The 24257-nt window shown below is 40.5% G+C and overlaps 1 protein-coding gene across 4 annotated transcripts in view; it reads right to left on the reverse strand.

The window, feature by feature from the left end:
• LOC121679631 (transcription factor TFIIIB component B'' homolog) overlaps window positions 1-24257 on the reverse strand; it is a 198423-nt gene that overhangs the window by 78661 nt on the left and 95505 nt on the right. For 3 of the 4 annotated variants that reach the window (XM_042058534.1, XM_042058533.1, XM_042058532.1), the window contains exons 17-21: window positions 17217-17309; window positions 3664-3785; window positions 3116-3567; window positions 1643-1812; window positions 1241-1490 (exon numbers count right to left, since the gene is read on the reverse strand). In XM_042058534.1, the coding sequence (XP_041914468.1) occupies window positions 1241-1490; window positions 1643-1812; window positions 3116-3567; window positions 3664-3785; window positions 17217-17309 (1087 nt within the window). The remainder of the gene's footprint in view (window positions 1-1240; window positions 1491-1642; window positions 1813-3115; window positions 3568-3663; window positions 3786-17216; window positions 17310-24257) is intronic. The other variant, XM_042058535.1, reaches the window with a different exon arrangement.

The following is a 24257-nucleotide window of genomic DNA, read 5'->3' on the forward strand; positions in this document are numbered from 1 at the left end:
CTGTATGAATTGGGCATTTGTGGATGAAGTCTAAGACAGGTGGTTAGTAACATGTCCTTGGCAGCAGAAGTGAATGGTTGTGGGTAAGAAGTTACACTTCCTGGGGTAAGGTAAACTAACTGGCTCATTTGTTTTGTGTTTGTGACAGACTGTGCCTAGGTTGATGGTGGTTGGTTAGGGTTTTTAGGGTTATGGTTTAGTCCACATCAACGGGACGGACCAACCTAACCAACCTAGACCATGGCAAGGCTGGTTAAGAGTATCTTAGATATTGGATATTTCAATGTGATAATATGGTGGAAGCATGGAGGGGAGTGTCTCCAGGACGCTGGTTTCACTGTTAAGCCTTCGTGGTAAGGTGTCGTGGGCCTAACTTAACGAAACATCTGTGAATGAGGGTGCCCACTTGATAACCCCAATGACATGCTGCATACTGTATATTACTGTTAGATGGGCCACTTGTCTTGTGTTTGTGACCATTGGTTGGCAGATTGGAGGTTAGCGTGTTTTTTTTAGTTAATTTGGGTAGAGGCTTCTGAATGTGTATTTACCTAGGGTTAGGATTTTGGCACAAGGGATTATAACATCTAATCCTGTGTACTAAGGTAATTATTAACACACCTCATTATAAAGTGTTACCGACTAATATATTCAGTTTACACCTAATTAATTGATTTTAGAGTTATGGTTTGCATATTTATGCTTTTTTGTTTATTTTCATTATTGATATTTGACATTGTATTGATATTTGTTATTACTACTGATTTATTTAACGCAAATTTACCTGTCAAATTTTTTAAAAACTGTTTACTGTTAATTTTAACTATTGTAATAGTTAAATAGTTATTGTAATTGAGCTTTGGACAAAAGTGTCAGCTAAATACCATAACCAATAAAGATGTACAGGTGCATGTAGACATGGTCAAAGGTGAACACCGAAAACTCCACCAAGGTAAGATTTAAGTTCAACTTCAATTAATGTTATGCTCCCACATCTCTTGCATAACTCCTTTCCACTTCACTTCACTTCAGATGAAAATCGGTGCGATACCTATCCAGGGGTCCCAGCACCCCTCCACTGTTTTGTGTAACTCGGCCATTGAGAAACCACTGTATGAATGAATATTGATCCTATATATTATATACGATTAGCCATGAAAAAACATCTACTATGATCACACAAAATCTGTCAATGAAGTTGTATTAGTTTTTTTTTTTTTTAAATAACAGACACACTTACCTATTAATAGCAATAGGCATTTCAGGAGTAGTGTCATAGAAAGACACAATTTCTTCCAAATCGGAACCTGTGACTCCCTTAGGCTCCTTCTGAATGTCTTTGACTCTACTTTCTGGTAAGTTCACATAAGATGAAGGTATACAGCTTGACTGATCAGTTTTGCAGATTTGAGAAACGGGGGGGGTCTTTGCTTGGATATACTTAGCTGAAACCTGTCTTGAAGGAAGACCTGATCGCACTTGTGTCGTGCCTAGAACACAGAAAATCAAACTTTAACACAGTGCAGGAAACTTGACAATACAACAGGATGACAATTCCTGCCCAATCTACCATGCCCTCAACTTCAGTTGATACATCTTTATGAAACAAACTATTAGCTTGAAGGCAAAGTCTGCAGTTTACCCGGTTGGATGGCTGAAGTCTCTAGAATAAGATTTGGTGATGAGATGTCTATATTACACACAAGTTGCTTATTCTTGTCTCCTTCCTCTTCCTTTGGCACAGGTACCAGAGCATCAGTGACCATCAGATGTGGCACTGCTCTTCTATCAGTCTCAGTGATATCTCCATTACTAGTAGACAAAGACAAAATTGACATAACACAGAAACAGTTGCCACATGGCATGACATAGGTATTGAGAGGGACTGTTTGAGAGTAGGGCTGGGATAAACGATTATTTTTTAAACGATTAATCTAGCGATTATTTTTTCGATGCATCGATTAATCTAACGATTCATTTTTTCAGTCCGATTCGATTATCTCCCCATTAATTGACTAATAGCAACTCATATATGTTGATTTACATATCTGAATGAAAAAACATGAATTCCTTAACATTGCAATATATGTTTATTGCTCTTAAAATTCCAAAATAAAAGACTATACAAGTGCAAAGTCATGCATTCTTAGTCAGAGGTAGCATTCAATAAAGTTCAGTAGTGTATATGTCTAATTGAGTGCCTGTCACTTTAAGACGTTCATGATGGAATCCTTGAAATTGTAACATTAACACAGTTAAAAGGCTGCTGATGTGTGGATGCAATTCATAACGTAGTTAGTTCAAATAACGGTTCGTAGCCTACTTCTCCTTGGGACAAGCACTTTTGAGTCTTGGAAAACACTTTTCCATTTACATCGGGATTTTGCAAACATTCAGTGTCAGAGTCAATAAAACGAGCCCTGTATGAGTAACGAAATTGACAAGCAACTGTAAGTAAGCATGCTAAACTTGACATCCAAACAGTATTCTAACGTTAGCTTTGAGATACTGCTTGATTGCATAACTTAACAGTTCAGTCTCCTCAATGCACTATGTTGTGATAAGACCTTAGCAGACTTAACTTTAATGCAGCAGTTTTGAACAAATTTGCGCAGCATGGTCACGATGCTAAGCAGATTTAATAGCAATTTAGCCCGCCGTGTTCTATGCAATGCTTCTATGTGGTAACAGCAATCCTTAAGCTCGTTACGAGAGAGAGCGGGCGGGGCAAGGAAAGGCTGTGTGCGTAAAAAGCGCAGTACAGCTCAATGAAAGGATTTTATCTTATCTTTAATTTAAATAGTACAACATAGAACATCAGTGTGTGGTGGCCGATTTTGATTTCGTGCCGCCCAGTCACAGATAAGTCAACGTACGGGAACACTGAAGGTGTAAAGTTAAAAATATTTAGCGGCACACTTTATGCTTGACAAATCGACGCGTATATTTTGCGTCGACATATTTTTTTCGTCGACGTCATCGATTACGTTGACGCGTTGTCCCAGCCCTATTTGAGAGACAAAGCAACTGAGAAAGTGACATGAGCAGAATACACTGACAGAAGCAAAGGAGCAGAGAAATATATAAAATTGCATTCATGCAGTGAATTGCTCACCCTTGCACTAGTCTTGTGTTCAATTGTCCGGTCATTGGATTGGGCTTTGTGATAGAACACAGAGGCCCTATAACAGTGGGAGGATTATCCGTAATGGAAGGAGGAGTCTCTTTCAGTGAAGGGAAAATGTCTGTGACCAAGTTATGGGGCTCTGTGAGAGATGTGGGGGGCTCATGGGAAGTCGAGCACATTTCTGAAAAAGATTCTGCATTCGAGGGAAGCGTGTCGGTGACACATGGAAGTGACTTTGTATCAGAGGGGAGAGTTTCTGTGAGAGATTGGAGAGGTTCTGGATTACAGAGGAGTAGCTCAGTGTGGGAGAGGGGGGGGTCAGTGTCAGGGGGAAGTGTTTCTATGAAGGACGGTGATATTTCAGTTAGGGAAATGATGAATATCGGCTCCTCGCAGTTAGTTTCTGCCAGCTGAGACACATCTGTTGAGACTTCTACTACCTGTTGTAAAAATAAGTACTTGTTAGTATAGATTACAAAAAGTATCCTGGCATTTAAAAAAAAAAAAGGTTTATCTTGATTTACTAATTCATATACCGGTCTTGAATTTCTGCCGGAAAATGAGGCTCCATGGACACTCCTGTCCATGTCAGGCTCTGAAGAAACTGTTCTTCCATGGTCTGTATGTGTACTAGTGAGCTGTTCCTGAGTTGCAATTTCTGGAAGAAAAATCACATTATAATTCTATACTTTCTGGAAAGCATACAACAGTTGTCAGCTGCAATTGCAAGAATAAATACAGACATTTATTATGTTCAGCCAGATCTGTGCAATGTTGCATGAAGTTGAACGCGCCCATTGATTTAAAGCTACATGAATACAAAGGAAGGTAATATGCCGACTGTATAGTGTACATTTTAGGACATCCTCAGCTGTCAGACTCAGGTGTCAGACATCAGATGAAAGGGCATCAGGTCTCAGGAAAACCACTGTCAAGTTTACGGAATTACACAGTCATGTCTCAGACATCAAATGAAAAGGAGTCAGGTCTCAGGAAAAGCGGAGTCAGAGTCAGGTATCAGACATAAGATAAAAAGGAGTCAGGTCTCAGGAAAACCGCTGTCAGAAGAAGCGGAGTCAGATGAAAAGTTATCAGTCAGGTTTCAGACATCAGATAAAAAGGAGTCAGGTTTCAGGAAAACAGCTATTTCTGTTAATTGGTACAACAAGCAAGCTTATTTGTGATATAATAGACTATAGCCTATTTCTTTATGCAAAGGCTGACTGACTGTCATTAGCTCTGAATGAAGAAATACAACAATAGTGCTATTGAATAAGACACATGTTTATGGCCTACGCTTCTACAGAAATCACAGTGAACGTTATTTTTAAATCTTCGGTCCTCAACTTTTCCCCTCACTTCGCACACTCCATCAGTTTCTCCACACACACAGCCTAACGTTTTTGAGGAAGATCTTGTTTTCATTTGGTACTAAAGTTACTTTTGAACTGCTTGATTAACTTTGTTGACGCTGACTGACATTGAGCCCTGGAGAAAAACTTTCCCAGTAGCCCACTACGCACCAAAGGGCATATGGCAACTTACTTACTTACTTAATGGGCATGAATAAAAAAAGGCAAAAAATGTCTTTTGCCGAACCCAAAATTTAAATAAGAATTTTATCTTAACGAAACAACTCTAAATATCAGAGTGGGATAGGTTGAGATATTTCACTTAAATTGCAACCGCAACATGCCTGTTTGCCGACGTTCAAACGACAATGAAAAAGAAATCAAAGCACCAAGCTAGCAACAAGAGGGTTGAATGTCACAGAGTTTTAGACACTGAGTTTTTCAAGTTTTAGAAATATTTTCGAAATAAAAATGGTCATTTAACCAATAAAGGCTGAAAACATGTAGGCTACATGCAACCCAGCAGAAGACTATTACATTGGTAAATCATTGACACCATTCACACATTGTATTCTGCACAGTCTCTACATGTGGAGCGCTAATGAGTCTACTGTAAATCATTCAAGTCATGTGTGAAAGTCATTAGGCTGGAAGCGTCAATGTGTCTATTAAGCTCATTAGCCTACTTTTAATAGGCCTACTGTACAGCCTGAGAAGGAGAACATAGCCTACTGTAGAGTAAACAATCAGTTTACTTAGTTACATTTGTTTAGTTAAATCCAGTTTTCTACCCTATCTCCATAATATGCTTATAGAAAGACGAAGTCGGGAAAGTGCTTCAGAGAAAACGTGTTTATTGAAATAATGAACATTCTACAGTCTCATTTTTTTATTCATATTAGTCACCAGTATTGCCTGGCAATACTAGTTTTCATACATGAGGTTACACTAATAAACAGGGTCACAAACTGCTGCTGCGCTGCGCTTATCCTAATCCTCTTAATTCTTGAATTTCCCCTGGGGATCAATAAAGTATCTATCCATCCATCCATCCATCCATCCATCCATCCATCTATCTATCTATCTATCTATCTATCTATCTTCCAAGTGTTTTTCCTGATGCACATAGGCCTATTCTAGCCTACTGTCAGTGACTGACGTGAGAAGCGGGTTCTGTGTTGCGTTCATTTCAGTGACTGACGCGAGTGAAGCGGGGTCTGTGTTGTGTTGCGTTAATTTATTTTCATTGGGTGTGCCCTGCCACAGCATAGAGACTGGCTAGTCTAATCCAAAAATGGAAATGGTCTTTGAATTGACACGCGAAATTAGACTGTTGTAGGCTATAGCCTAAGTTAAAAGTTGAATGGGCAGACTTGTTGTAACAAAGGTAGCCTAAATATCGTAGCAAATAGCCTATGACACAGCCTTTAAGACATTTATTTTACTCTCGCTGGAGTGAAGGCAGAATGTGAATAGGCTATCTCTATCGTAGTAATGGGCATGAATAAAAAAAGGCAAAAAAAACGATTGGCAATTGGATTGGATTGACAATTCCTTCGCTGTTTTGTCGGTTTGTGCCAGATTTGTGCTCACTTTTTTGTACAGAGCTCCAGGATCGGCCACTCCTTCAATGTTCTCTCGGTTTGTGCTCGCATGCATTTTTCCGACACTTGGCTGCAAGCTCCCCTCCCCCACCCCCTTCTTTCACAAGCAGTGCAGCTTTCTGAAGCGGTGCGTTCTGAAGCTAATGTAACAACAAATAGGCTACCACCAATATTGTTGTGTGGCAATAAAAGTATCCAGGGTTTGTGCAAGTAGCCTAAATATATAAATAAATTAAGGACATAAAATCCTTAACGTGAAAAAGCTTAACGTAGCTTAATGTCCCAAAACGGCAACAAGTTGTTTTACTCCCCGTATGCGCTCACATTTTTTTTAACGTGTCCCAAAAACAGAGTATTCACCAAACGTCTTATAAACAAGTCTTGCCAGGAGCAACACCTTGCAAAAAAGAAATGATAAAAATAGGCCTAGGCCTACTAATGGTTGGAATGGAAAGATGCCAGTTATGTTTTAAAAACAAATGCTCCCGTTACCCCGCAGAAGTTTCAAAGTAGCCTACACCCAGCCTAAGCCTAGGCTACTTCAGAACACCTCATCGACTGTCTGTAGTAGGCTACAACTTCTCACTGAAGACGGCTTGATGCCGAAACGCGTCTGTAGTCAAGGGCATGGTGCAATAAATCCTTTTAAAAGTAACACACAAGAGAGTGCAGTTTCCTCCACTTCTGCATTAATGTGTCATTTTTAGTCCCGCTCCCGCCTGCATCTGTAACATGATGTCCTGCTCCCGCCCGCTAAAGCCCGCATGCAGGATGGATATTCTATTTAGCTTTTCTTTCTGTCTCACAAAAGGAGCACACACACCTGAGAAAGACTCCAGATGTCAGTTTCTAGGTTCTGAATGTAGGCTAACAACTGAAATAGGCCTAGTCTGGTGCCCTCTTCCTCTGTCATGCTTTCGATTTCGAGTTTTGACAATGAGCAGCAGAAACAAATTGAACCCACGTAAACGACAATATAGGCCTGCTATCTGTCAGTTATGCTTAAACCCCGTTTTTTAATGCTGCCTAACAGAACATCCAGCTGAACTATGGTTATGAACACTACTTTAATCATTTCCATATTTAATTTTACGCACATATTTAATTTGCGGGAGTGCAGTGAATCATTGGTTTGTCCCGCACCCGCGAATGCACCTCTCTCATCCCGCCCGCTCCCGCAAAGAGCTTTCAAAAGTTGTCCCGCGCCGCACTCTTTTGCGTCGGGACCCGCGGGTCTACCGCGGGAGTGCAGACCTCTACTCTACAGCTGAACTACTTCTTCTCAACACATCAACAGTTTAGGTATGTCTGGAAAGGGAAACACCCACGGATTAAAATGTCCATCTTGCAGAGGCATAAACTCTCCGGAGGTCTTGGGTTTCCAAACTTCCAGTTTTATTTCTTGTCCTAAACTCTTCGACCTCTTCATACCTGGTTAAAACCGGGGGCACAAGTAGCTTGGCATTCTTTAGAGGAAAATTTAGTAAGACCACATAGGCTTCAGGATTTAATTTACTCAAAAATCCTTCTTAAAACCTGTAAATCCAAGTTTGGCTTTTTAATCTCAGATCTTGTTGCCACATGGAGAAACATGGAATCACACTCTGACAAATCGCTCAAAATTCACCTCACCTTCCTTTATTTAATAATTATGCCCTTCGCTTGGGTGGTCACCCAATTTCCTTCTATCAGTGGAGTGATAAAGGGATCAATACCCTTTCCGACATTATATCAGATTATGCACTCAGATCTTTTCAAGACCTGAAATTACATTACAACTTACCGGTACTTCTTTTTTCTTCTACCTGCAACTCCGTAGTGCCTTACGGGCATACGGAGTCCCCTGGGGAGAAACTTTGGAGCCTCATCCAATCCATAAAATTTGTGGTAGTCCATCTACCCAAGGCTTGGTCTCCTCTCTCCAAACGTGCAGAAAAAACCCTGCAAGTTGATAGTCACTGGAGCCATGATCACTCAATTGCACCTAATACAAGGGCCGTAGTCACCATAGACATTGAGGGGGACGTGTCCCCCCCAATATTCAAATATGACCAAAATGTCCCCCCCAATATACGGACATAGAAAAAGAAAGAAAGAATAAAGCACTATACTAGGCCTACAGGAAACCAACACACATCTGAAATGTAATCAAACGTAAATAATGCACAAATTAGTGACCTATTGTTCCAGAGTGGTTTGTCCTGGTGATTTTCCGTTTTTCGTTAGTGGCGTGCGCTATTAAAAGCTTCCATTTACTGCACCCTACTGCGGTGAGGTAGGGCGGTCAACAATATCGCAAAAGCTACCGGTACAATTTTCACAAAAGTTCTTGGAAAGGTGTAGCACAGGCTAAGGAAATCCATGTTTGGAGCCAATCAGACTGAAAGGGAACATTTTCCATATTGTAGCCTATTCTCGCAATGATAGCGAAAGTGAAACGTTTTATTTTAAATGATTAATTTGTGCAAGCCTGTCTCATTTCTTTCATGTCTTTCAACTTAAAGGTCACATTCACTGACAAACCGTTTAATACTTGTTACTTTCGAAATACTATAGCTCACTCCAAGTTGCATATGCATGCTGCACGTGAAAATGATCTTCTACCCCCATTGCCCGCATTAGCCAATGAAAGAAAAAACACGGAAAAACAAGCGAATCAGAAATAGCCCTTCCCAATGACGCCGAAGGGAAACTGACTATTCATGGCCTCGCCCACCTTGGCTTGTGACCGCCTACAGGAAGACTGGAAGATTTTGCGGCTAGGGGATTGTCTCTCTGCAGCTAGTAGGAGCTAACAGCAAGTTGCCAACATGGCAGAAAAAAAATCATGCCTGTTTTATTTCTGGCAATAACACATCAATGTTGCATGTCTTGCCTTAGAAACATGAGTTGAGGAAGAAATGGTTTGGATTTATCGTTGGAACACCACCACCGAAGTAGTGCAACATTAGTTCTGTGTTCCAATCATTTCGACAACACTCACTGCCTTAGAAAGTGGTTTTGCATCGATGTTCTGAAAACCTGGTTCTGTACCGTCATGACGATCGACCACCAGCTCACAGGCTGTAAGTACAAACAAACTTTTCCACCTAACGTCTGTTACAAAATAGCATGTTCATATTCTTCACGTTAGCATGCATGAAAAGGGTACAAGCTAGGCTTAGGCTAGCCTATATTACAGGAAGCTACACCAGGCACGTAACTGAAGTGTTCTGTTCGCGACGTGTAAAATCAGAGAATGCCTAATAGGAAGGGCTCTGGTAAAATCCATTAGAGGAATGGTCTATTTTCCCGAACGTAGCCTACAGGCCACTAACACGCCAGGTGTAGCTACTTCCATTGATTAGGCCTATTGGAAGCTAATTGTTGCAGTACATAACGCGAACGGAATGCTTCAGTTACGTGCCTGGTGTAGCTACACTCATAAGAAACTGACCACACTACCCAGAGATTTAGCTTGTTGAACCTATAATCTTCTAACCTAAGCGTTAAACCACAAATAATAATATTAGCAACAATATTTTATGCTCAACTAAGTACGGGTATTGTTCTAGTCTAAACAGGGAAAATCAAAAACACAATACCCCTGCACTATTAGGCTAAGTTGCTATCACTAGAGCTCAGGTATTTACACTTCAGTCTAATTTATGTCTTCTTGCCATTATTACATTGACATACAATGATGTTTTGTTTGATTACTTGCTGTTTACTTAGTGTTTTGTATGTCTTCCAGAGCACATCCTCATGTCAGGCTACACAGCTTTCTAGCCTACATTAGGTCATCACGTTAGAAGCAAAGGTTTGTGATCTAACTTTTATTGTTGTGCTAGTTAGTTTCTAGAAGTCTTTTTCTAGTAGTCTAATACAGGTTCTTATGTGCTCGTCAATGTTTTGGGAAGTCAATTCATGGGTTTCTTCAGGTCACTTTCCACAGGTGTATAAAATCAAGCACCTCGATTATGAATGCAGACTGCATGGTGCTTGATTAATACACCTGTGTAAATGGACCTGATGAAACCCATGAATTGCATAACAGATAGAATTGATATTACCGAATGTCTTCTTGTGGGTGTGCTACTTAGTACATCATACACCTTACCACAGTCACTAAAATATTTTTGTTTCCATTGCGCCAGTACAGTTTTGTGAGATAGTGAATGTCCTGTGTACTATTAGTATCTTGTAACTTGACAGTAATACACATTTATTTACTTTAGGTACCCAAACAGAATACTTCATGAAAAGTATGAGTATTGATACAAGCACTTCGGATACACCATGGGCATGGGGGCCTGCTACCTCTACTGCCATCAAGCCTGTTCATCCAAGGCCAGCTAGAAGACCTCGGGTTGATCAAGAGGAGGAGGAGGATGAAAGCGACATCTCCACAATAACACCTGATGGCTCCACCTATGGCCCAGCGCAATCAAAGAGCAATGTAATAAAATCATCACAGCCAACGAATGTGTTTTGTGTGTTGTCCCTTCGGATCCCCAGGACAATACAAGCCAAAACAACAACTCAGACCTTTTTCCCTAAATAATCCCAGCACTATCTTACAAAGGATCTGTAGGCCAGATGTCTGCATCATCTGGCAAAAAGAGGACATTGTTAATTCTGTGCATAGTTTGGATGTTCTTGTTTTGTGTTTGCATTATTTTAATAGACTGCAATATTACTATTTGTCAGTGTTTCACGGACCACCTAGCAAAAAAAAACAAAACAGTAGACCTACTTCAACAGTATATTACACAATAGGCCTTCTTACTGAACCACCTTGCTTATTGTCTTTGCACCTTGCTTATGGTGTCAGAGGATTCGTATGATTTAAACTGGCATAGGTTACATCAGTGTTGCAGAACTGTTTGGATTTACATACAAGTTGGTTCAATATTGCAAACAACTCATCTATTATATTTTACCACATCTACTTGTGGAACACTTGAGAGAGCTTGCGGACCACACTTTGAGTACCACTGCTGTATGTAAATATAATAAAGTTGTTTATAGACAATTGACCTGTTTTGTATATTTGTTTTAGGAGTTTCATCAGTTTTTGTCCCTTTTAAGCTAAAGGTTTATCTTACCTTTCATATCTTCAGTCTCACAGAGGGCCATAGTTGTCATAGTCGAATGTTTAGTGCATTTTGAAGGGAGTACATTATGCTAAGGCAGACTGGTTCTAATCCTGGGTACAGGGTCATACAGACAACAGGGGTACTGGTGTTGCCCATTTTTCTAACCACATGACCAATCCCCTTACGAAAAAGTAGTATAGGAATCTTATAGTATTTGGGACAAAATATTATAGTAATCTTATAGGAATAATTGGGACATACTGTAGAAGTACTACTAATAACTCTATAATATCCTGTAACCGCTATAGTTTTTCTATAGTAGTCTTATAGTACCTAGTATTCCTATAAGATTACTGTAATATTTAGTCCCAAAATACTATAAGATTCCTATAGGCTACTTTTTCTGTCATACGTGACAGAAAACAACTTGAGTAGGCTAACCTTTGCCAATGTCAGGCTATCAAAGCCATAGTTCTCATTACCGGAGAAGTCTTGCAGCACACATTCTCTTGCTTCTGTAGGCATTCTGGTACAATTCCAGCAAAATATAGCTAGGTAGGCGTGTTTGCATTTAGATCTATCTATATATTGGGCTATGACCAAGTGGTCTTTCAATGATAGTAGCATGGAATTCAAACCATAACTATCTAGCTATTCCGATAGCATTAGCAGGCTAGGTCAGTGGCTGAACTGCATTTAGGGTGCTTACCTGTGTTGTGAAGTAAAATATCTACTAGGAAGATTGCAAAGACTTTTGACTGTGTAAAGAAATAGGTCTTTATTTTAAAACGTTTCCAACTGTTTATTACTTGAAAGCAAGATGACGATTGTCACAAACGTTTACCTCTTTTAGGAGAAATTTTAAGCTGACAGGCAATTGTTACCATTCTATTAAACCAACGTTCACCGACAAACGATCAGGAAGCAGTTCTTCCTACTCGAATACTAGGATCAAACACATGAAGTTGTATCTCCGAAGACATTTTGTGCAACAGTTTTGACTCGAGTTTTAGCCAGGTTTTAGCACTGTAAAGTTGAATATGGAGCATAGCACAGGCAGAATCGGATGAGGACGCACTGGAGGAAGCGTCACAGTACTGTTAGCCAATCAGAGGTGAATTCATTAGCATGTCATTAATATTCATGACTAGAGGCGAAATCCAGTCGTTCCTCCCCGCCCACCTTCCCCACCAAACTAGAACAGCATGAAACAGACGCAGGACAGCATTTTTTTCACCAAAACCGGCTCACAGGGCATTCATCAATACTACAGACCACTGCAAAATTAATGAAAAAACGATGAGATGAGACCTTTAAATAATGTCTTCATATGCTAGTAGTAATGCCAGAAATTACCGTTTATAGGCCTCTTAGAAATGATTGTTGCATCTAGATGCGCACTCAATCGCGCATCCATGCAGGCAAAACGTGATCAAATGTGGCGACGGCACACAAGTTGGAAAAAAACGTTTACAATACGTGATAGCCTACAGTTAATGTGAATCGGGGACAATAACCAAAGAAAGGAATTTGCACCTCCATTCACCAATTAAAGGCTGTAGTAGGCCTAGTGTTTCTACATGTTGGCACAAAACGTAATTTCTGTCAGAAGCCAGTCTATAATGCATACAGGGGTAACATGAGGTGAGTCAGACAGAAGAGGGCCTGTCTTAGTAGCCTATTCCTGAATCCTGTCCCTTTCAAACTACGTTAAAATTGTGTGATTAGCCGCCAGCATAATAAAATCTAAATTAAAAGACAAAATCTTATTAGGCTCCTAACCTATGAGTCTAAGCCTTAGTTTAAAAATATTTTCAGGTGTAAGTAATAAGTCAAAGAACCACATTCTGTGTAATATAGAGGTTATCATAAGATACTCTTGTACTCTTGTTTGTAATTTCTTTTAAAGTATACATTTTGAACACAAATGGAGTCACGGGTCCAGGGATGGATTACTGAATGGGCTTACTGGGCCCAAGAGTTCAGGGGGCCCTGAAGCCCAAGACTCTGTGTGAAGTTGCTTCTTCTCCACCCTTATCTTTTCACAAAACTCACCAGAGGGGGGGGGGGGGGGGGGGCATCTGTGTCCAGGGGTTCATAATCCATCCATGCCATGCCTATGTCCGTCAAAAGTTTGGAATAACCTAATTGACTGACCTAACTAATGACTTGTTTGTGATTTTTAATAATATTTTTGCATGGTAGGAAATGTATTGAAATTCTGTTTGGGGGTCTCTCAGACCCCACCACAGACGTGGTCCCCCCCAATGTTGACATCATGACTACGGCCTTGCCTAATACGATCAATTGGACCACAGTCTGGTCAAGGATAGTTATACAGTAGGCAGTGCTTCGACTTGGCCAGCTTCCCTCGCGGTCCGCTCGCGGGATCACGCGGTATTACGCAACTTTAATTTGTATTTTTCCAGTGACGCTGCAACGACGCTGCAACAACCCAAACAACCGGCAGATGTCTCAAGTGAGCAGGGTGTCTCGTAAAAAGAAATGGAGCCTGGAAAACCCTACACAGACTTCACTGCAGACTGGTTTAGAAATAATTTAATAGCCAGAAATATGCCTGCCTTGCCCTAATAAAGAAATATTTGGTTAACTACGAGTGAATCCCGTTTGCAGCCGTAGAAGAAACGCAGGACAAATTAAACATTCTGGTTTTCTCCGAGTGCAACGATGATAGACAGACATCAGTTGGACAAAATATAGAGCATATTAACCTCCGTTGCTCAGCCAAATGCCTTCCTATTACGTCCTGTTATCACGGAGTTACAGGCGATAAACGATTTTTGATGGTCACAAGTTTACTTCATTAGCGTTTATTTTTTTGATTATTAAAGAGTGTTTTTCATTTAAAGGCTTGACTTTGTGCTTATTCAGTAGATCATTTAGTGCTCTCCCCAATCCCAGACGTTCACATTGCATGTTTGTTTGTAATGGATGCAACCGTGAGATACGCTTGTCATAGGCGCCGATACCGTGGGTGCGCCGTCGCTCGAGCACCCACGGAAAACATCGAGCACCCACGTGTGCCAGCTTACAGTCCCGGCTAAATTTACATTAATTTAAAATCAAACATCGCAGTTAATGTTAAATTCAGCATCTCTCATAATGTGATTGGCTATGTTGCTGTCAATCCCCTACTCCATATACTAACCACCAATGAGAGAGTCTCTCGTATGAAAATTCCTGACACTTCCCACCTGAAGAATTAACGCAAGGCTTTGTCGGGTCTTCAGCCCCGAATGTTTAAAATGTATATAGCCCTGAATATCATTTTAAAAGCAGTCTGACAAAGCTTATTGTTTTGTGACACAGCTAAACACTGGTACCTCATAGAACGTCTATAGCATAGCCTAGGTGGTCGCAACTCACAAAAGTAAAGCAGATAGAAAGAACTCACGCAAATCTAGCCTACAACATGCAGACAGCTTCATGAGCAGGGGAGAGAGAGCGCGCGCACAGGTGCTTTATGATTGTTGGCTTCTGATCAGGGGTGGGCGATATCGTCTGCGATAATATTGTGATTGTTGTTTTAACGATGTGCAATTTGACATTATCGAGTATTTAAATTACTTATGGGGAAAAAACACTCGAAATCACGCATTGAAGACTCATACATTCCCAGGAAGGTGTATGTGGGAGAAGCCCCTGGCTGCAGCAGAGCAAGTGTAACGTGATCACTAGTGGGTCACAACGTTTTCCCACGCACGCCTAATGTTTATTTTGTGCAGCGACAGTAGCCTACTTGGGATTTTATGCGGCTACTTCTGTTCAAGTAGCATTGATGAGACAGTCACGTTTTTTCCTACACGGTATTATATGGAGAGAAAACATTAGCCTTTGAGTATTTTAATAGTCAGTTGTAAACAATGAACTATTCTCAAGTAACTCTTTTGTAAATGGACTGAAGTTCGCTGTAAATATCTACGTTTACAGATTATGCTAACGTTAGCATCTCTATGGGATTTCTCATATACATTAGCCATAAGCTAACGCATTAGTTTCTATTCTGTAACTTGGAATGCTAGCCTCTTGGAAGGCTAGTGCTCTTAAACAAAACATAGAAGGAAATAACTGATATGTACTCTGTTGGTCTGCTTAGTTTTACAGTGAATCCTATGTAAAGGTTTGAAAGGAACTTCAGCCTCAGACTTTCTTTTGGGAAACTGTTAGGCCTATTCATTTTCTCTAATGTAGCTGGCTAGACCATGTCATTGCCACACACCCAAGTGGGGGCAGAATTGGAAATGTGTCTCAGATTGACAATGCATTGGTTGATTTGGTTAAAAAGGTCACAGGTTAGGTTATTGGTTATTATTGTAATGATGCTATTCATAAATAATTAGCGGTAAAGTAACTCAGACTTTAACAAAACATTTTTTTTTTAAAGGATATCGACTAATAATCGTTATCGTCATAATCACAAAAAATATTGAGATATTATTTTTTGTCCATATCGCCCACCCCTACTTCTGATGGCATCTTGCTAATTCACTGAACTGCATTAGGTGACACAAATGGTATTGCCTTTATCTTATAACTCCTTGTCTGAGCGACTACCAGGCCTATGGTTTTGAAAAGTCAGATGTTCCCTGACAAAGACATTCAAAAATTAAGAATGTTTATTGACTTGAAAAATACGCTAATTTTTGCAAACTCCCTTCATTCAACCCTTGAAGACATCGCGGTGTGGTGCGATGTAGATCGTTTCTCGTACCATTTAATTTCTCAGAATTTAGGTCTGCTAGGCCTACAATAACGTCATCACCAAATACATCTTTTATTTTTAGTTAATCAACCACAAAGAGTAGCATAGGCCTACTGTGCACAGTGCACTGACGACCGTAGCAGCCAAGGTAACCAGTTGTTGTAGATGAAGGGCAACCACTTGTTTCAGATAGCCTGGACAACATGTTACCTGGGTGTTGCCTACGTTGTTAATTGATGGTAGCCTACAATAGTTAATTGTATCGCGTAACATATTAGTTGGCTCAAAGAGTAGGGAATCAAGCTGGAGAGAGTCACGCGTGTGTTGCTTTTACGGGATCGAATCCAGTTTAATGCTAGTTTTCAAAACATATATTTTTTTACATGTCTTTTGTCCGAGTGGCTGTAATGTAGCCGAGCGCTCATGGCGTATGAAAAGCGACTTCAAACTGCCTAAAACAACTTGTTTGTGAATGTCTGACAACTGCTGCAGCGCATGCACGCGCAAGGAAACCAGTAGGTGGAGAAACAAGAAGGCACACAACACCGGAACGATTTTAAGGCTATTTCGCATAGGCTACTCAATAGTGCTATTTCACACGCATTATAGCGACCCCCAATCACCGGGGTTAGGTGGAAGGTGTTAACAGATGATTGGCGTAGCCTACAGTGGACTAGGGCTGTCAAAATTGCTCAAAAATGACGTTCGAATATCCCCTCTAAAATAAACACATGTATTCGAATATATTGGAATATCTAGGCTATATTATTTGCGCATTATGTCAGTGACGCGCATCAGGTCATCTGTTTTTAACTTTTTGTATGGTTATTGCCTGACAGGGGGGATCCCAAGCAGCTTTCAGCCATAATGCTACTTTGAGAACATTTCCTAATTCACCCGACACTGATATTTAAATTTTTTTAACTATTTCGGCATAGCTCCAACATTACCTTTCCATATAATGCACCCCAAGCCATTTTGTAACTACATTCTTAACAATTCTCTAATTTTCTCTACCTCTGAAATGGCTTTTTTATACACATAGAAATGCCACCTGATGTGTGGCAAGTGCCCAACACTGGGGCATTGAGTTTATGATAAGATTGAAGACCTCTTAATGGCCCACCAACATTTTCCCAGGAGGTCTCCCTTCCCAGTACAAAGCAAAGCAAGCCCACATTTGGTAGTCATTTAGTAGTAATAGGGCACATTCTGGAATTATTCAATTGGCCAGTCTTGACAATACAAAGTTTCCGGTATAAAAACTTGCATACTTTCAGCATACCAATATGCAGTTCTTGCCATTTTTTTAACATATAGTGTTCAACTTACCGGAATTAGATGCACAGTTGATCTGTCTCACATGACCTGGGTTTCCAATGGTCAGCAGAGTTTGGGCTGCCTCCTTATAACTTTCCTCAGATGCTAAGGATCACGTGAGAATGTAAGTCAAATAAGTACATTTGATTAAAATATAATGTATAACTCTAAGTTGAAACTCCACAAAAGGTTGGTCCTTCAGAAAGTCACTGTCATTCATTCATTTTGATGGTATATGGGCATGTGAAGGACACATGTATGCAAGGTTTTGCTTGCATTTCAGGTAGCTAGTTCTAGAACAAAACTTGCAAAGTGCTGCTTTAGGGGTCCTGTACGCAATAGGGACAAGCAAATTTATTTCAGATTTCACTCAAAGCAAATTTGGGGCAGGGTAAGTTTTTCCATTTTTCCAATTTTGGCCAGGTTGACAGAAGCTAAAGGCTACTACATCTACAGTACCACATAAATAACAATGACATTCCACAAGTGACAATTAACATATCAATGACAAAACATATTTCAAGGCATTTATATTTGCAATGGCTAGATCAGGAGTGCCCAAATTCTTCTCCGTCAAGGCCCAAAAAATAATCAAGGTGGAGAGCCGTGGGTCAAAACTTAATGTTCACATTGTGAACCATTACATTTAAATGTATTGCATATTTGAGCAAATTTAACATTCTATAAAAGGTAGACTATTTTTAAGAAAAAAACACTACTCTTTATTGTGCTTGTGCTTTACTGTGTTTACAGAAACTTTCATTAATATAATGAAATAATTGAACATCCATATAGCTGTTTTAAGGAGTAGAAATATATGTTGTATCTGAAGCGATCAAATATTTTGAAGAAAAGCTTATGGAGCAATAATTCTATGTCTTGGAAAAAAGTTATTTACACTAGAGTTCTCAACGGGCCTAAAAATTACAACCCGACCCGGCCCGTGGCTTTTAAAGCCCGGACCCGATGTAACCCGACACATCAACATGAATTATCTGCCCGAACCCGGCCTGCGGCCCGACGTAAAACATAAGATTAGGCTACAGTGGGCAGTGCTTCGACTTGGCCAGCTTCACTCGCGGTCCGCGCGTGGGATCACGCGGTATCACGCGGCTTTAATTTGTATTTTTCCAGTGAGACGCTGCAACAACCCAAACAACCGGTAGATGGCTCAAGTGAGCAGGGTGTCTCGTAAAAAGAAATGGAGCCTGGAAAACCCTACACAGACTTCACTACAGACTTTAGCAGACTGGTTTAGAAATAATGTAATAGCCAGAAATATGCCTGCCCTGCCCTAATAAAGAAATATTTGGTTAACTACGAGTGAATCCCGTTTGCAGCCGTAGAGACGCAGGACAAATTATACATTCTGGTTTTCTCCGAGTGCAACGATGATAGACAGACATCATTTGGACAAAATATTAACCTCCGTTGCTCAGCCAAATGCCTTCCTGTTACGTCCTGTTATCACGGAGTTACAGGCGATAAACGATTTTTGATGGTCACAAGTTTACTTCATTAGGTACTGTTCGTTATTTATTTAAGGGGCTACCGGAGGAGTTTTGGGAGCATTAGTCCAAAAAGACGTGACCCTCCCTCGCCAGCAATACGTTTTTCTATGACCCTGCAAAGTGATTATGAAAAAATCACTGTCAACTTTTTCCGGGTTTATCGCCTACTGTATTTTAACGTTTTCACATATTTGGCCATAAGCCGTTTATCATGGGCTATCACGAAACCAAACTACAAAGGCGAACACTTTAACAGGGGGAATTAATTGGGCATGAATCATGCTGAACGCTATTTCGCTACCTTAGAATAATAAGGTTCTATCTGCGTTTTGAGTAGGTACAACCGGGACAATTGAAACGGGGACGAATGAAACATTCCGGTTTTCTCCGAGTGCAACGATGATAGACAAGTCATCATTTGGACAAAACATGGAGCATATTAACCTCCGTTGCTCAGCCAAATGCCTTCCTGTTACGTCCTGGTATCACGGAGTTACGAGCGATAAACGATTTTTGATGGTCACAAGTTTACTTCATTAGCGGTTTATTTTTTTGGATTATTAAAGAGTGTTTTTCATTTAAAGGTTTGACTTCGTGCTTATTCAGTAGAGCATTTAGTGCTCTCCCCAATCCCCGAGATAGGCTATGCTTTTGACAATGAGTTGTTAACAGAACCAAGACATATAGCCCAGCAGCAATCTAGGGACTGATTGTTATTTATTGAAGGGGCCACCGGAGGAATTTTGAGTGCTTCAGTTGGAAGTTGCATGACCCTCTCTTGCCTGCTAGAAATTGTTCAATGACCCTCCGACAGAATTGTTAAAAAAGACATGACCCTCCCCTGCCAATTGTCTTCCGCCCGCGCCACAGCCACACACTTTGTGATAACATTCTTAAATCAATCTTTCCCATGAGGTTGCATGCTACCAGTCCTTCCTTTTCAAATGTGTTGTGCCTGTTTGCACAATTTCACAAATAATCATATGTGATTAATAGTATGACAAATAATCCCTGTGCACGGGGACCAAAACAATGCATGCCAACTTTTTCCGTGTTTATCACGTATTTTAACTTTCCCCGCTGTCTTGCCGTTTTAATGTTTTCCCGTAGAATATCCCATATTTTAATACTCTCATAACAGCCCTGCCATCGGGCCTGTCTCTGTGTTGCCCTGTTGCTACCCCTTGCCCTTCCAACGAAACAGATGTCTTCAAATCATCGTTTTCCTTGCTTGAAGGCGAACTTTGAGTGATGTTAACCTATTTAAGTTTAACGGCGCGATTGTCGTGAGAGCACGATTCATTGGCGCTTGCATGTTCGGCCTTATGTCTACGTGCGCACCTGAGGCTACTCAGCTGCAAGAGAAATAATTTCCCCTCTTTGTATGTTCACTGCAAGTTGGCCTACCATAACTTACCAACTCTGCACTGTAGACTGGCTATTTATATTTTTCTGTGAAATAAGCAAATGTATTTGTTCAACTTTATGAAGCAGAATTACGCATAGGGTACTTGGAACATAATACATTTGACAAAGGACAGATGAATGTTGCTAGTGACAAAATATTAACTTTCAGTGTTTTACGATGTCTTTGTCATGGGGAAGTGTTTTTCCCCATGCATTTATTCTAGGTTACTGTCAGTGACTGCCGTGAGAGAAGCGGGTTCTGTGTTTCGTTCATGTCAGTGACTGACGCGAGAGAAGCGGGGTGTTGTGTTGTGTTGCGTTAATTTATTTTCATTGGGCATACCGTGCCGTGCCGTCCACAGCTCTTCAGTTCTGACAAAGCCAAAATTACTCCTTTTGAAACAATGAGTGCAGGAAGCGCGTTTGTATGGTTATATTGCTTGACGGGGGGGGTGTCCCAAGCAGCTTTCAGCCATAAGGCTACTTTGAGAACATTTCAATTCACCCGACACTAATATTCAAAATGTTGAAAACTATAAAGCAGTTTAATTAAATGGAATGTTAGTTGTAAACAAACGAGCTACCTGGTGAGGCTTGGCCTCACAGATGCGCTCGTGCCTTAGATGGCAGGAAAAATCTTCACGATAGGCCTATTAACTAACCACCCGATTCACGTTGGCTGGGGGGAAGGGGGGCCATCAGACAATTGTGCCCAGTTAATCCGGCCCTTCCCCCAAAAAATCACACCTTCCCACCTCTGACAGCTTAAAAGAAGTCAAGAGGACTCCTTACTCACAGACCTATTCACAAACCTGCGGTTTTGAAATCCTATGCAGCTACAGGAGCTTCCAATCGCGAGGAAGCAATTTTGCATTGTAGGCATAACTAACATGCAATAACGCCGCCAACAACAACCAAAACTAGGCTAATCATTGTCAACATGTAAATTAAATGTAACATTATTGTGAATCAAATTAAAATGTTCTCTTTTGCAAACGTAGGCATAGTAACAGAATAATTTAATAATGTTTCAAGATACTACATCAATCCATATGTTTCATTGGGCTACTAGGCTATTTGTTTTGCCTTGATTCATTTAGGCTAGGCCTTTTTATTCAGGGGCCATATTCACAAAGAATTTTAAGGCTAAAAGTAGCTCCTAACTGGCGAATTTAGGAGCAACTCCTAAAAATAATGGGCGTGTCACTCCTAACTTTAGGACTCCTAATTTTTTCACAAAAAGTAATTCACGAAGCATTTTAGACCTAAAAGTAGCACCTAAGTCTGGGACAGCTTAAGTCGAGAGGACTCCTAACTAACTAAGACCTATTCATAAACAGCTTTTTTGTGGCATTTTACGTTGCGATGTTTTGAAATAGCCTATGCGCAACAGGAGCTTCCAATCGCGAGGGGACAATTTTGCATTCATAAAAGGGATGCAATAACGCCACCAACAACAACCAAAACTACTCTTTGTTAACATGTAAATGAAATGTAACGTTTCATTGTGAATCAAATTAAAATGTTCTCCTCTTTGCAAACGTAGCCTAGGGATATGGTGACAGCTGCATCAATCCATACTGCATCAATCCATAGGCCTATGTTTCATTAGGCTACTAAGCTATTTGTTTTGCCTTACTCTTTATTCATTTAGGCTAGGCCTTTTTATTCAGTTATTAATCATCTTCCGTCCTTCGCACTACTTGTGTAGCGCACGCATTCTCCGACCTGTCACCTGTCAGTCATCATCGGAAGAGAGGTGTTTGGAATTCCCGCGTTACAATCGTCAGCCAATCAAGGTGGTCACTTCAGTCAAGCTCGTGCATGAGTAATGACGTCATCCATAGCCACGAAGACTCACTCCTAGTTTAGGAGTTGTCTGAAAGGCTTTGTGAATAACTTTTAAGAGAAAACTCCAATCTAAAATCTTTAAGTGCGATTTAGGAGTAGCCTACTCCTAGTAGTAAGATAAAAGCCTTTGTGAATAGCCTACGGCCCCAGTTATTCATCATCTTCCCTCCTTGTGTAGCGCACGCATTCTGAGACCTGTCACTCATCATCGTAAGGGAGATGTTTGGAATCATGCCCGCGTTACAATCATCAGCCAATCAGCCAATCAAGGTGGTCACGCTTGCCCATTTACCCAAATTAATGGTCGAATATTACTGATGATCATTGTTATTTAAGAACATGCAGTGTGCGTAGGGTACCAAAAACATCTTGCTCGTAAAAAAGCATCATAACGCACATTCTGGCGGGTCCACATGGCGCAAACCACATGCCTTTATTTTGGGAAAGCCTGCATTCATTCATTCATTCAACCTTTATTTATTCTCGGAGGGTCATTGAGGGAAGCCCTCATTTTCAATGAAGCCGAAATTACAGAAGCGAAGCAAAGCGCTCCACAAACAAGACAACATTCGAGGCCTTCTGTTGAAGAATTTTATATAAAGCCTGCGCTGACAGTAATCCTCCTGCCCCTGATAGGCCTACCACAGCTGTGGATAGTGTGGAATGTTCAAGTAATAACACAATCCAATGTGTGTCTCAATTGTCCCCCGCTGACCACCTCACACATCTCTCTAGATTTTGCAACAAACTTACATGACACAATGCCATAAAATATGCCAGTTTTAGGACACAGAATAATGTTTGTAATAATACCAGGTAGGCCTGGTATTGTCGAAGGTGCATGGTGAAGTGAAATTCTTACTTTGGAAAACAAACATTTGCCAATATCATCGCCGATCATCAGAATATTGCAACAGATTCTGTGTTCTGGACTGCAGGTAACTTGTTAAGCCAGTGGTTATCAAACTTTTATTTCATTCCCCACTTTGATCAAGGGGCATGACTGATGATAGTGGAGATAACGTATTATCCCGAGGCTTTTGCAAGTCAGCATCTTCGACGGTAGTCTATTAAAAATATAAGTTTTCGATGTCCCAAACGGAGAGCCATACTTTATTGTTTTTAACGATCTCTATGCTACTCACAAAAATGTAGGCATGGGGACATGATGAAGTAGGTTATCCAACTGTCGTGTGTTAAATTATTGTGATTACGAGCCAGTGGTTTTCAAACATTATGCGTGACTCGGACATCTAACTAAATGCAACAGGCTCATATCGTCCTTGCATTCGCAAAATGAGGACCAGTGTTTTGTCAAATTGCAAATAGCTATTCGTTTTAACTATTTTTTTATGATCGTAGCCTATACAAAAAGCACTTCATACTATCTTAATCTTGGAATATGGGGAGGGAAGTGGCGCGTCTGCAGTCAGCCAAATATGAATGTAATTCTGCGGCATAAAGCAGATGTAATTGTTTATCGTACAGAAAAATAAAAATGACATGTCAAGCAGTCAATTGACTACATTGCAGTCAAGAAGTAGGGCAAATTAATTTACGAAACCAAAACGTGGGTCATAGTTGTCTAAGCCTCTATTGCGTAGCCTGTTAAAAACGTAGCCAGATAGTATTAAATCGGCAACAACATTGTTTTCTGCAGAAGCCTACCCAAGGCTACAGATTAATTCTGAACAGTTATTTCTCTACTGGCTCAATTATCACACCACTGTTTTGATTTGCGTAGTTGCGTTAACCCCAACACTGACAATAATGTAGACAGCAAATTTTGATTTCGATTTTCGTGTAGTCAAGACTTAAGCCATACCCAAGTAGCCTAAATCGAGGTAATGTTTAATTATGCATGATTTATTTTGTTATTGAATTCGTAGGCTGGGATTACTCTCGGCAACAATTATGTATGGGACGGCAGGCAGAGCGATGTACAGTGGCAGAGCGACGCACAGTGGCTGAAAGTGGTACTAAAGCTTCACGCAGCTTCACGCCGCGTAATGCGCGAATGAAGTGGTCATTTGAAAGCGATGCCCACTGTACGTTTTGACTATTAAACCCTGACTTTATTTAGGTGAAGATTCAACACATTAGCGTGACAATTTACTTGGTGATTTTCTCCTCTTCTGGCGTATCGTGACGGCAGAACCATGCCAACTTTGGATGCGGTTATCTTAGCGATACTTTTTGCAATACCCTCGATATACATATCGTTGGAAAGCTTAGTTTATGGCCGTTATATGAGCACAATAACTTAATTTTGTAAATTTTACCA

The sequence above is a fragment of the Alosa sapidissima genome, chromosome 13 (genome assembly GCF_018492685.1).
Source record: "Alosa sapidissima isolate fAloSap1 chromosome 13, fAloSap1.pri, whole genome shotgun sequence".
NCBI lineage: Eukaryota > Metazoa > Chordata > Actinopteri > Clupeiformes > Clupeidae > Alosa > Alosa sapidissima.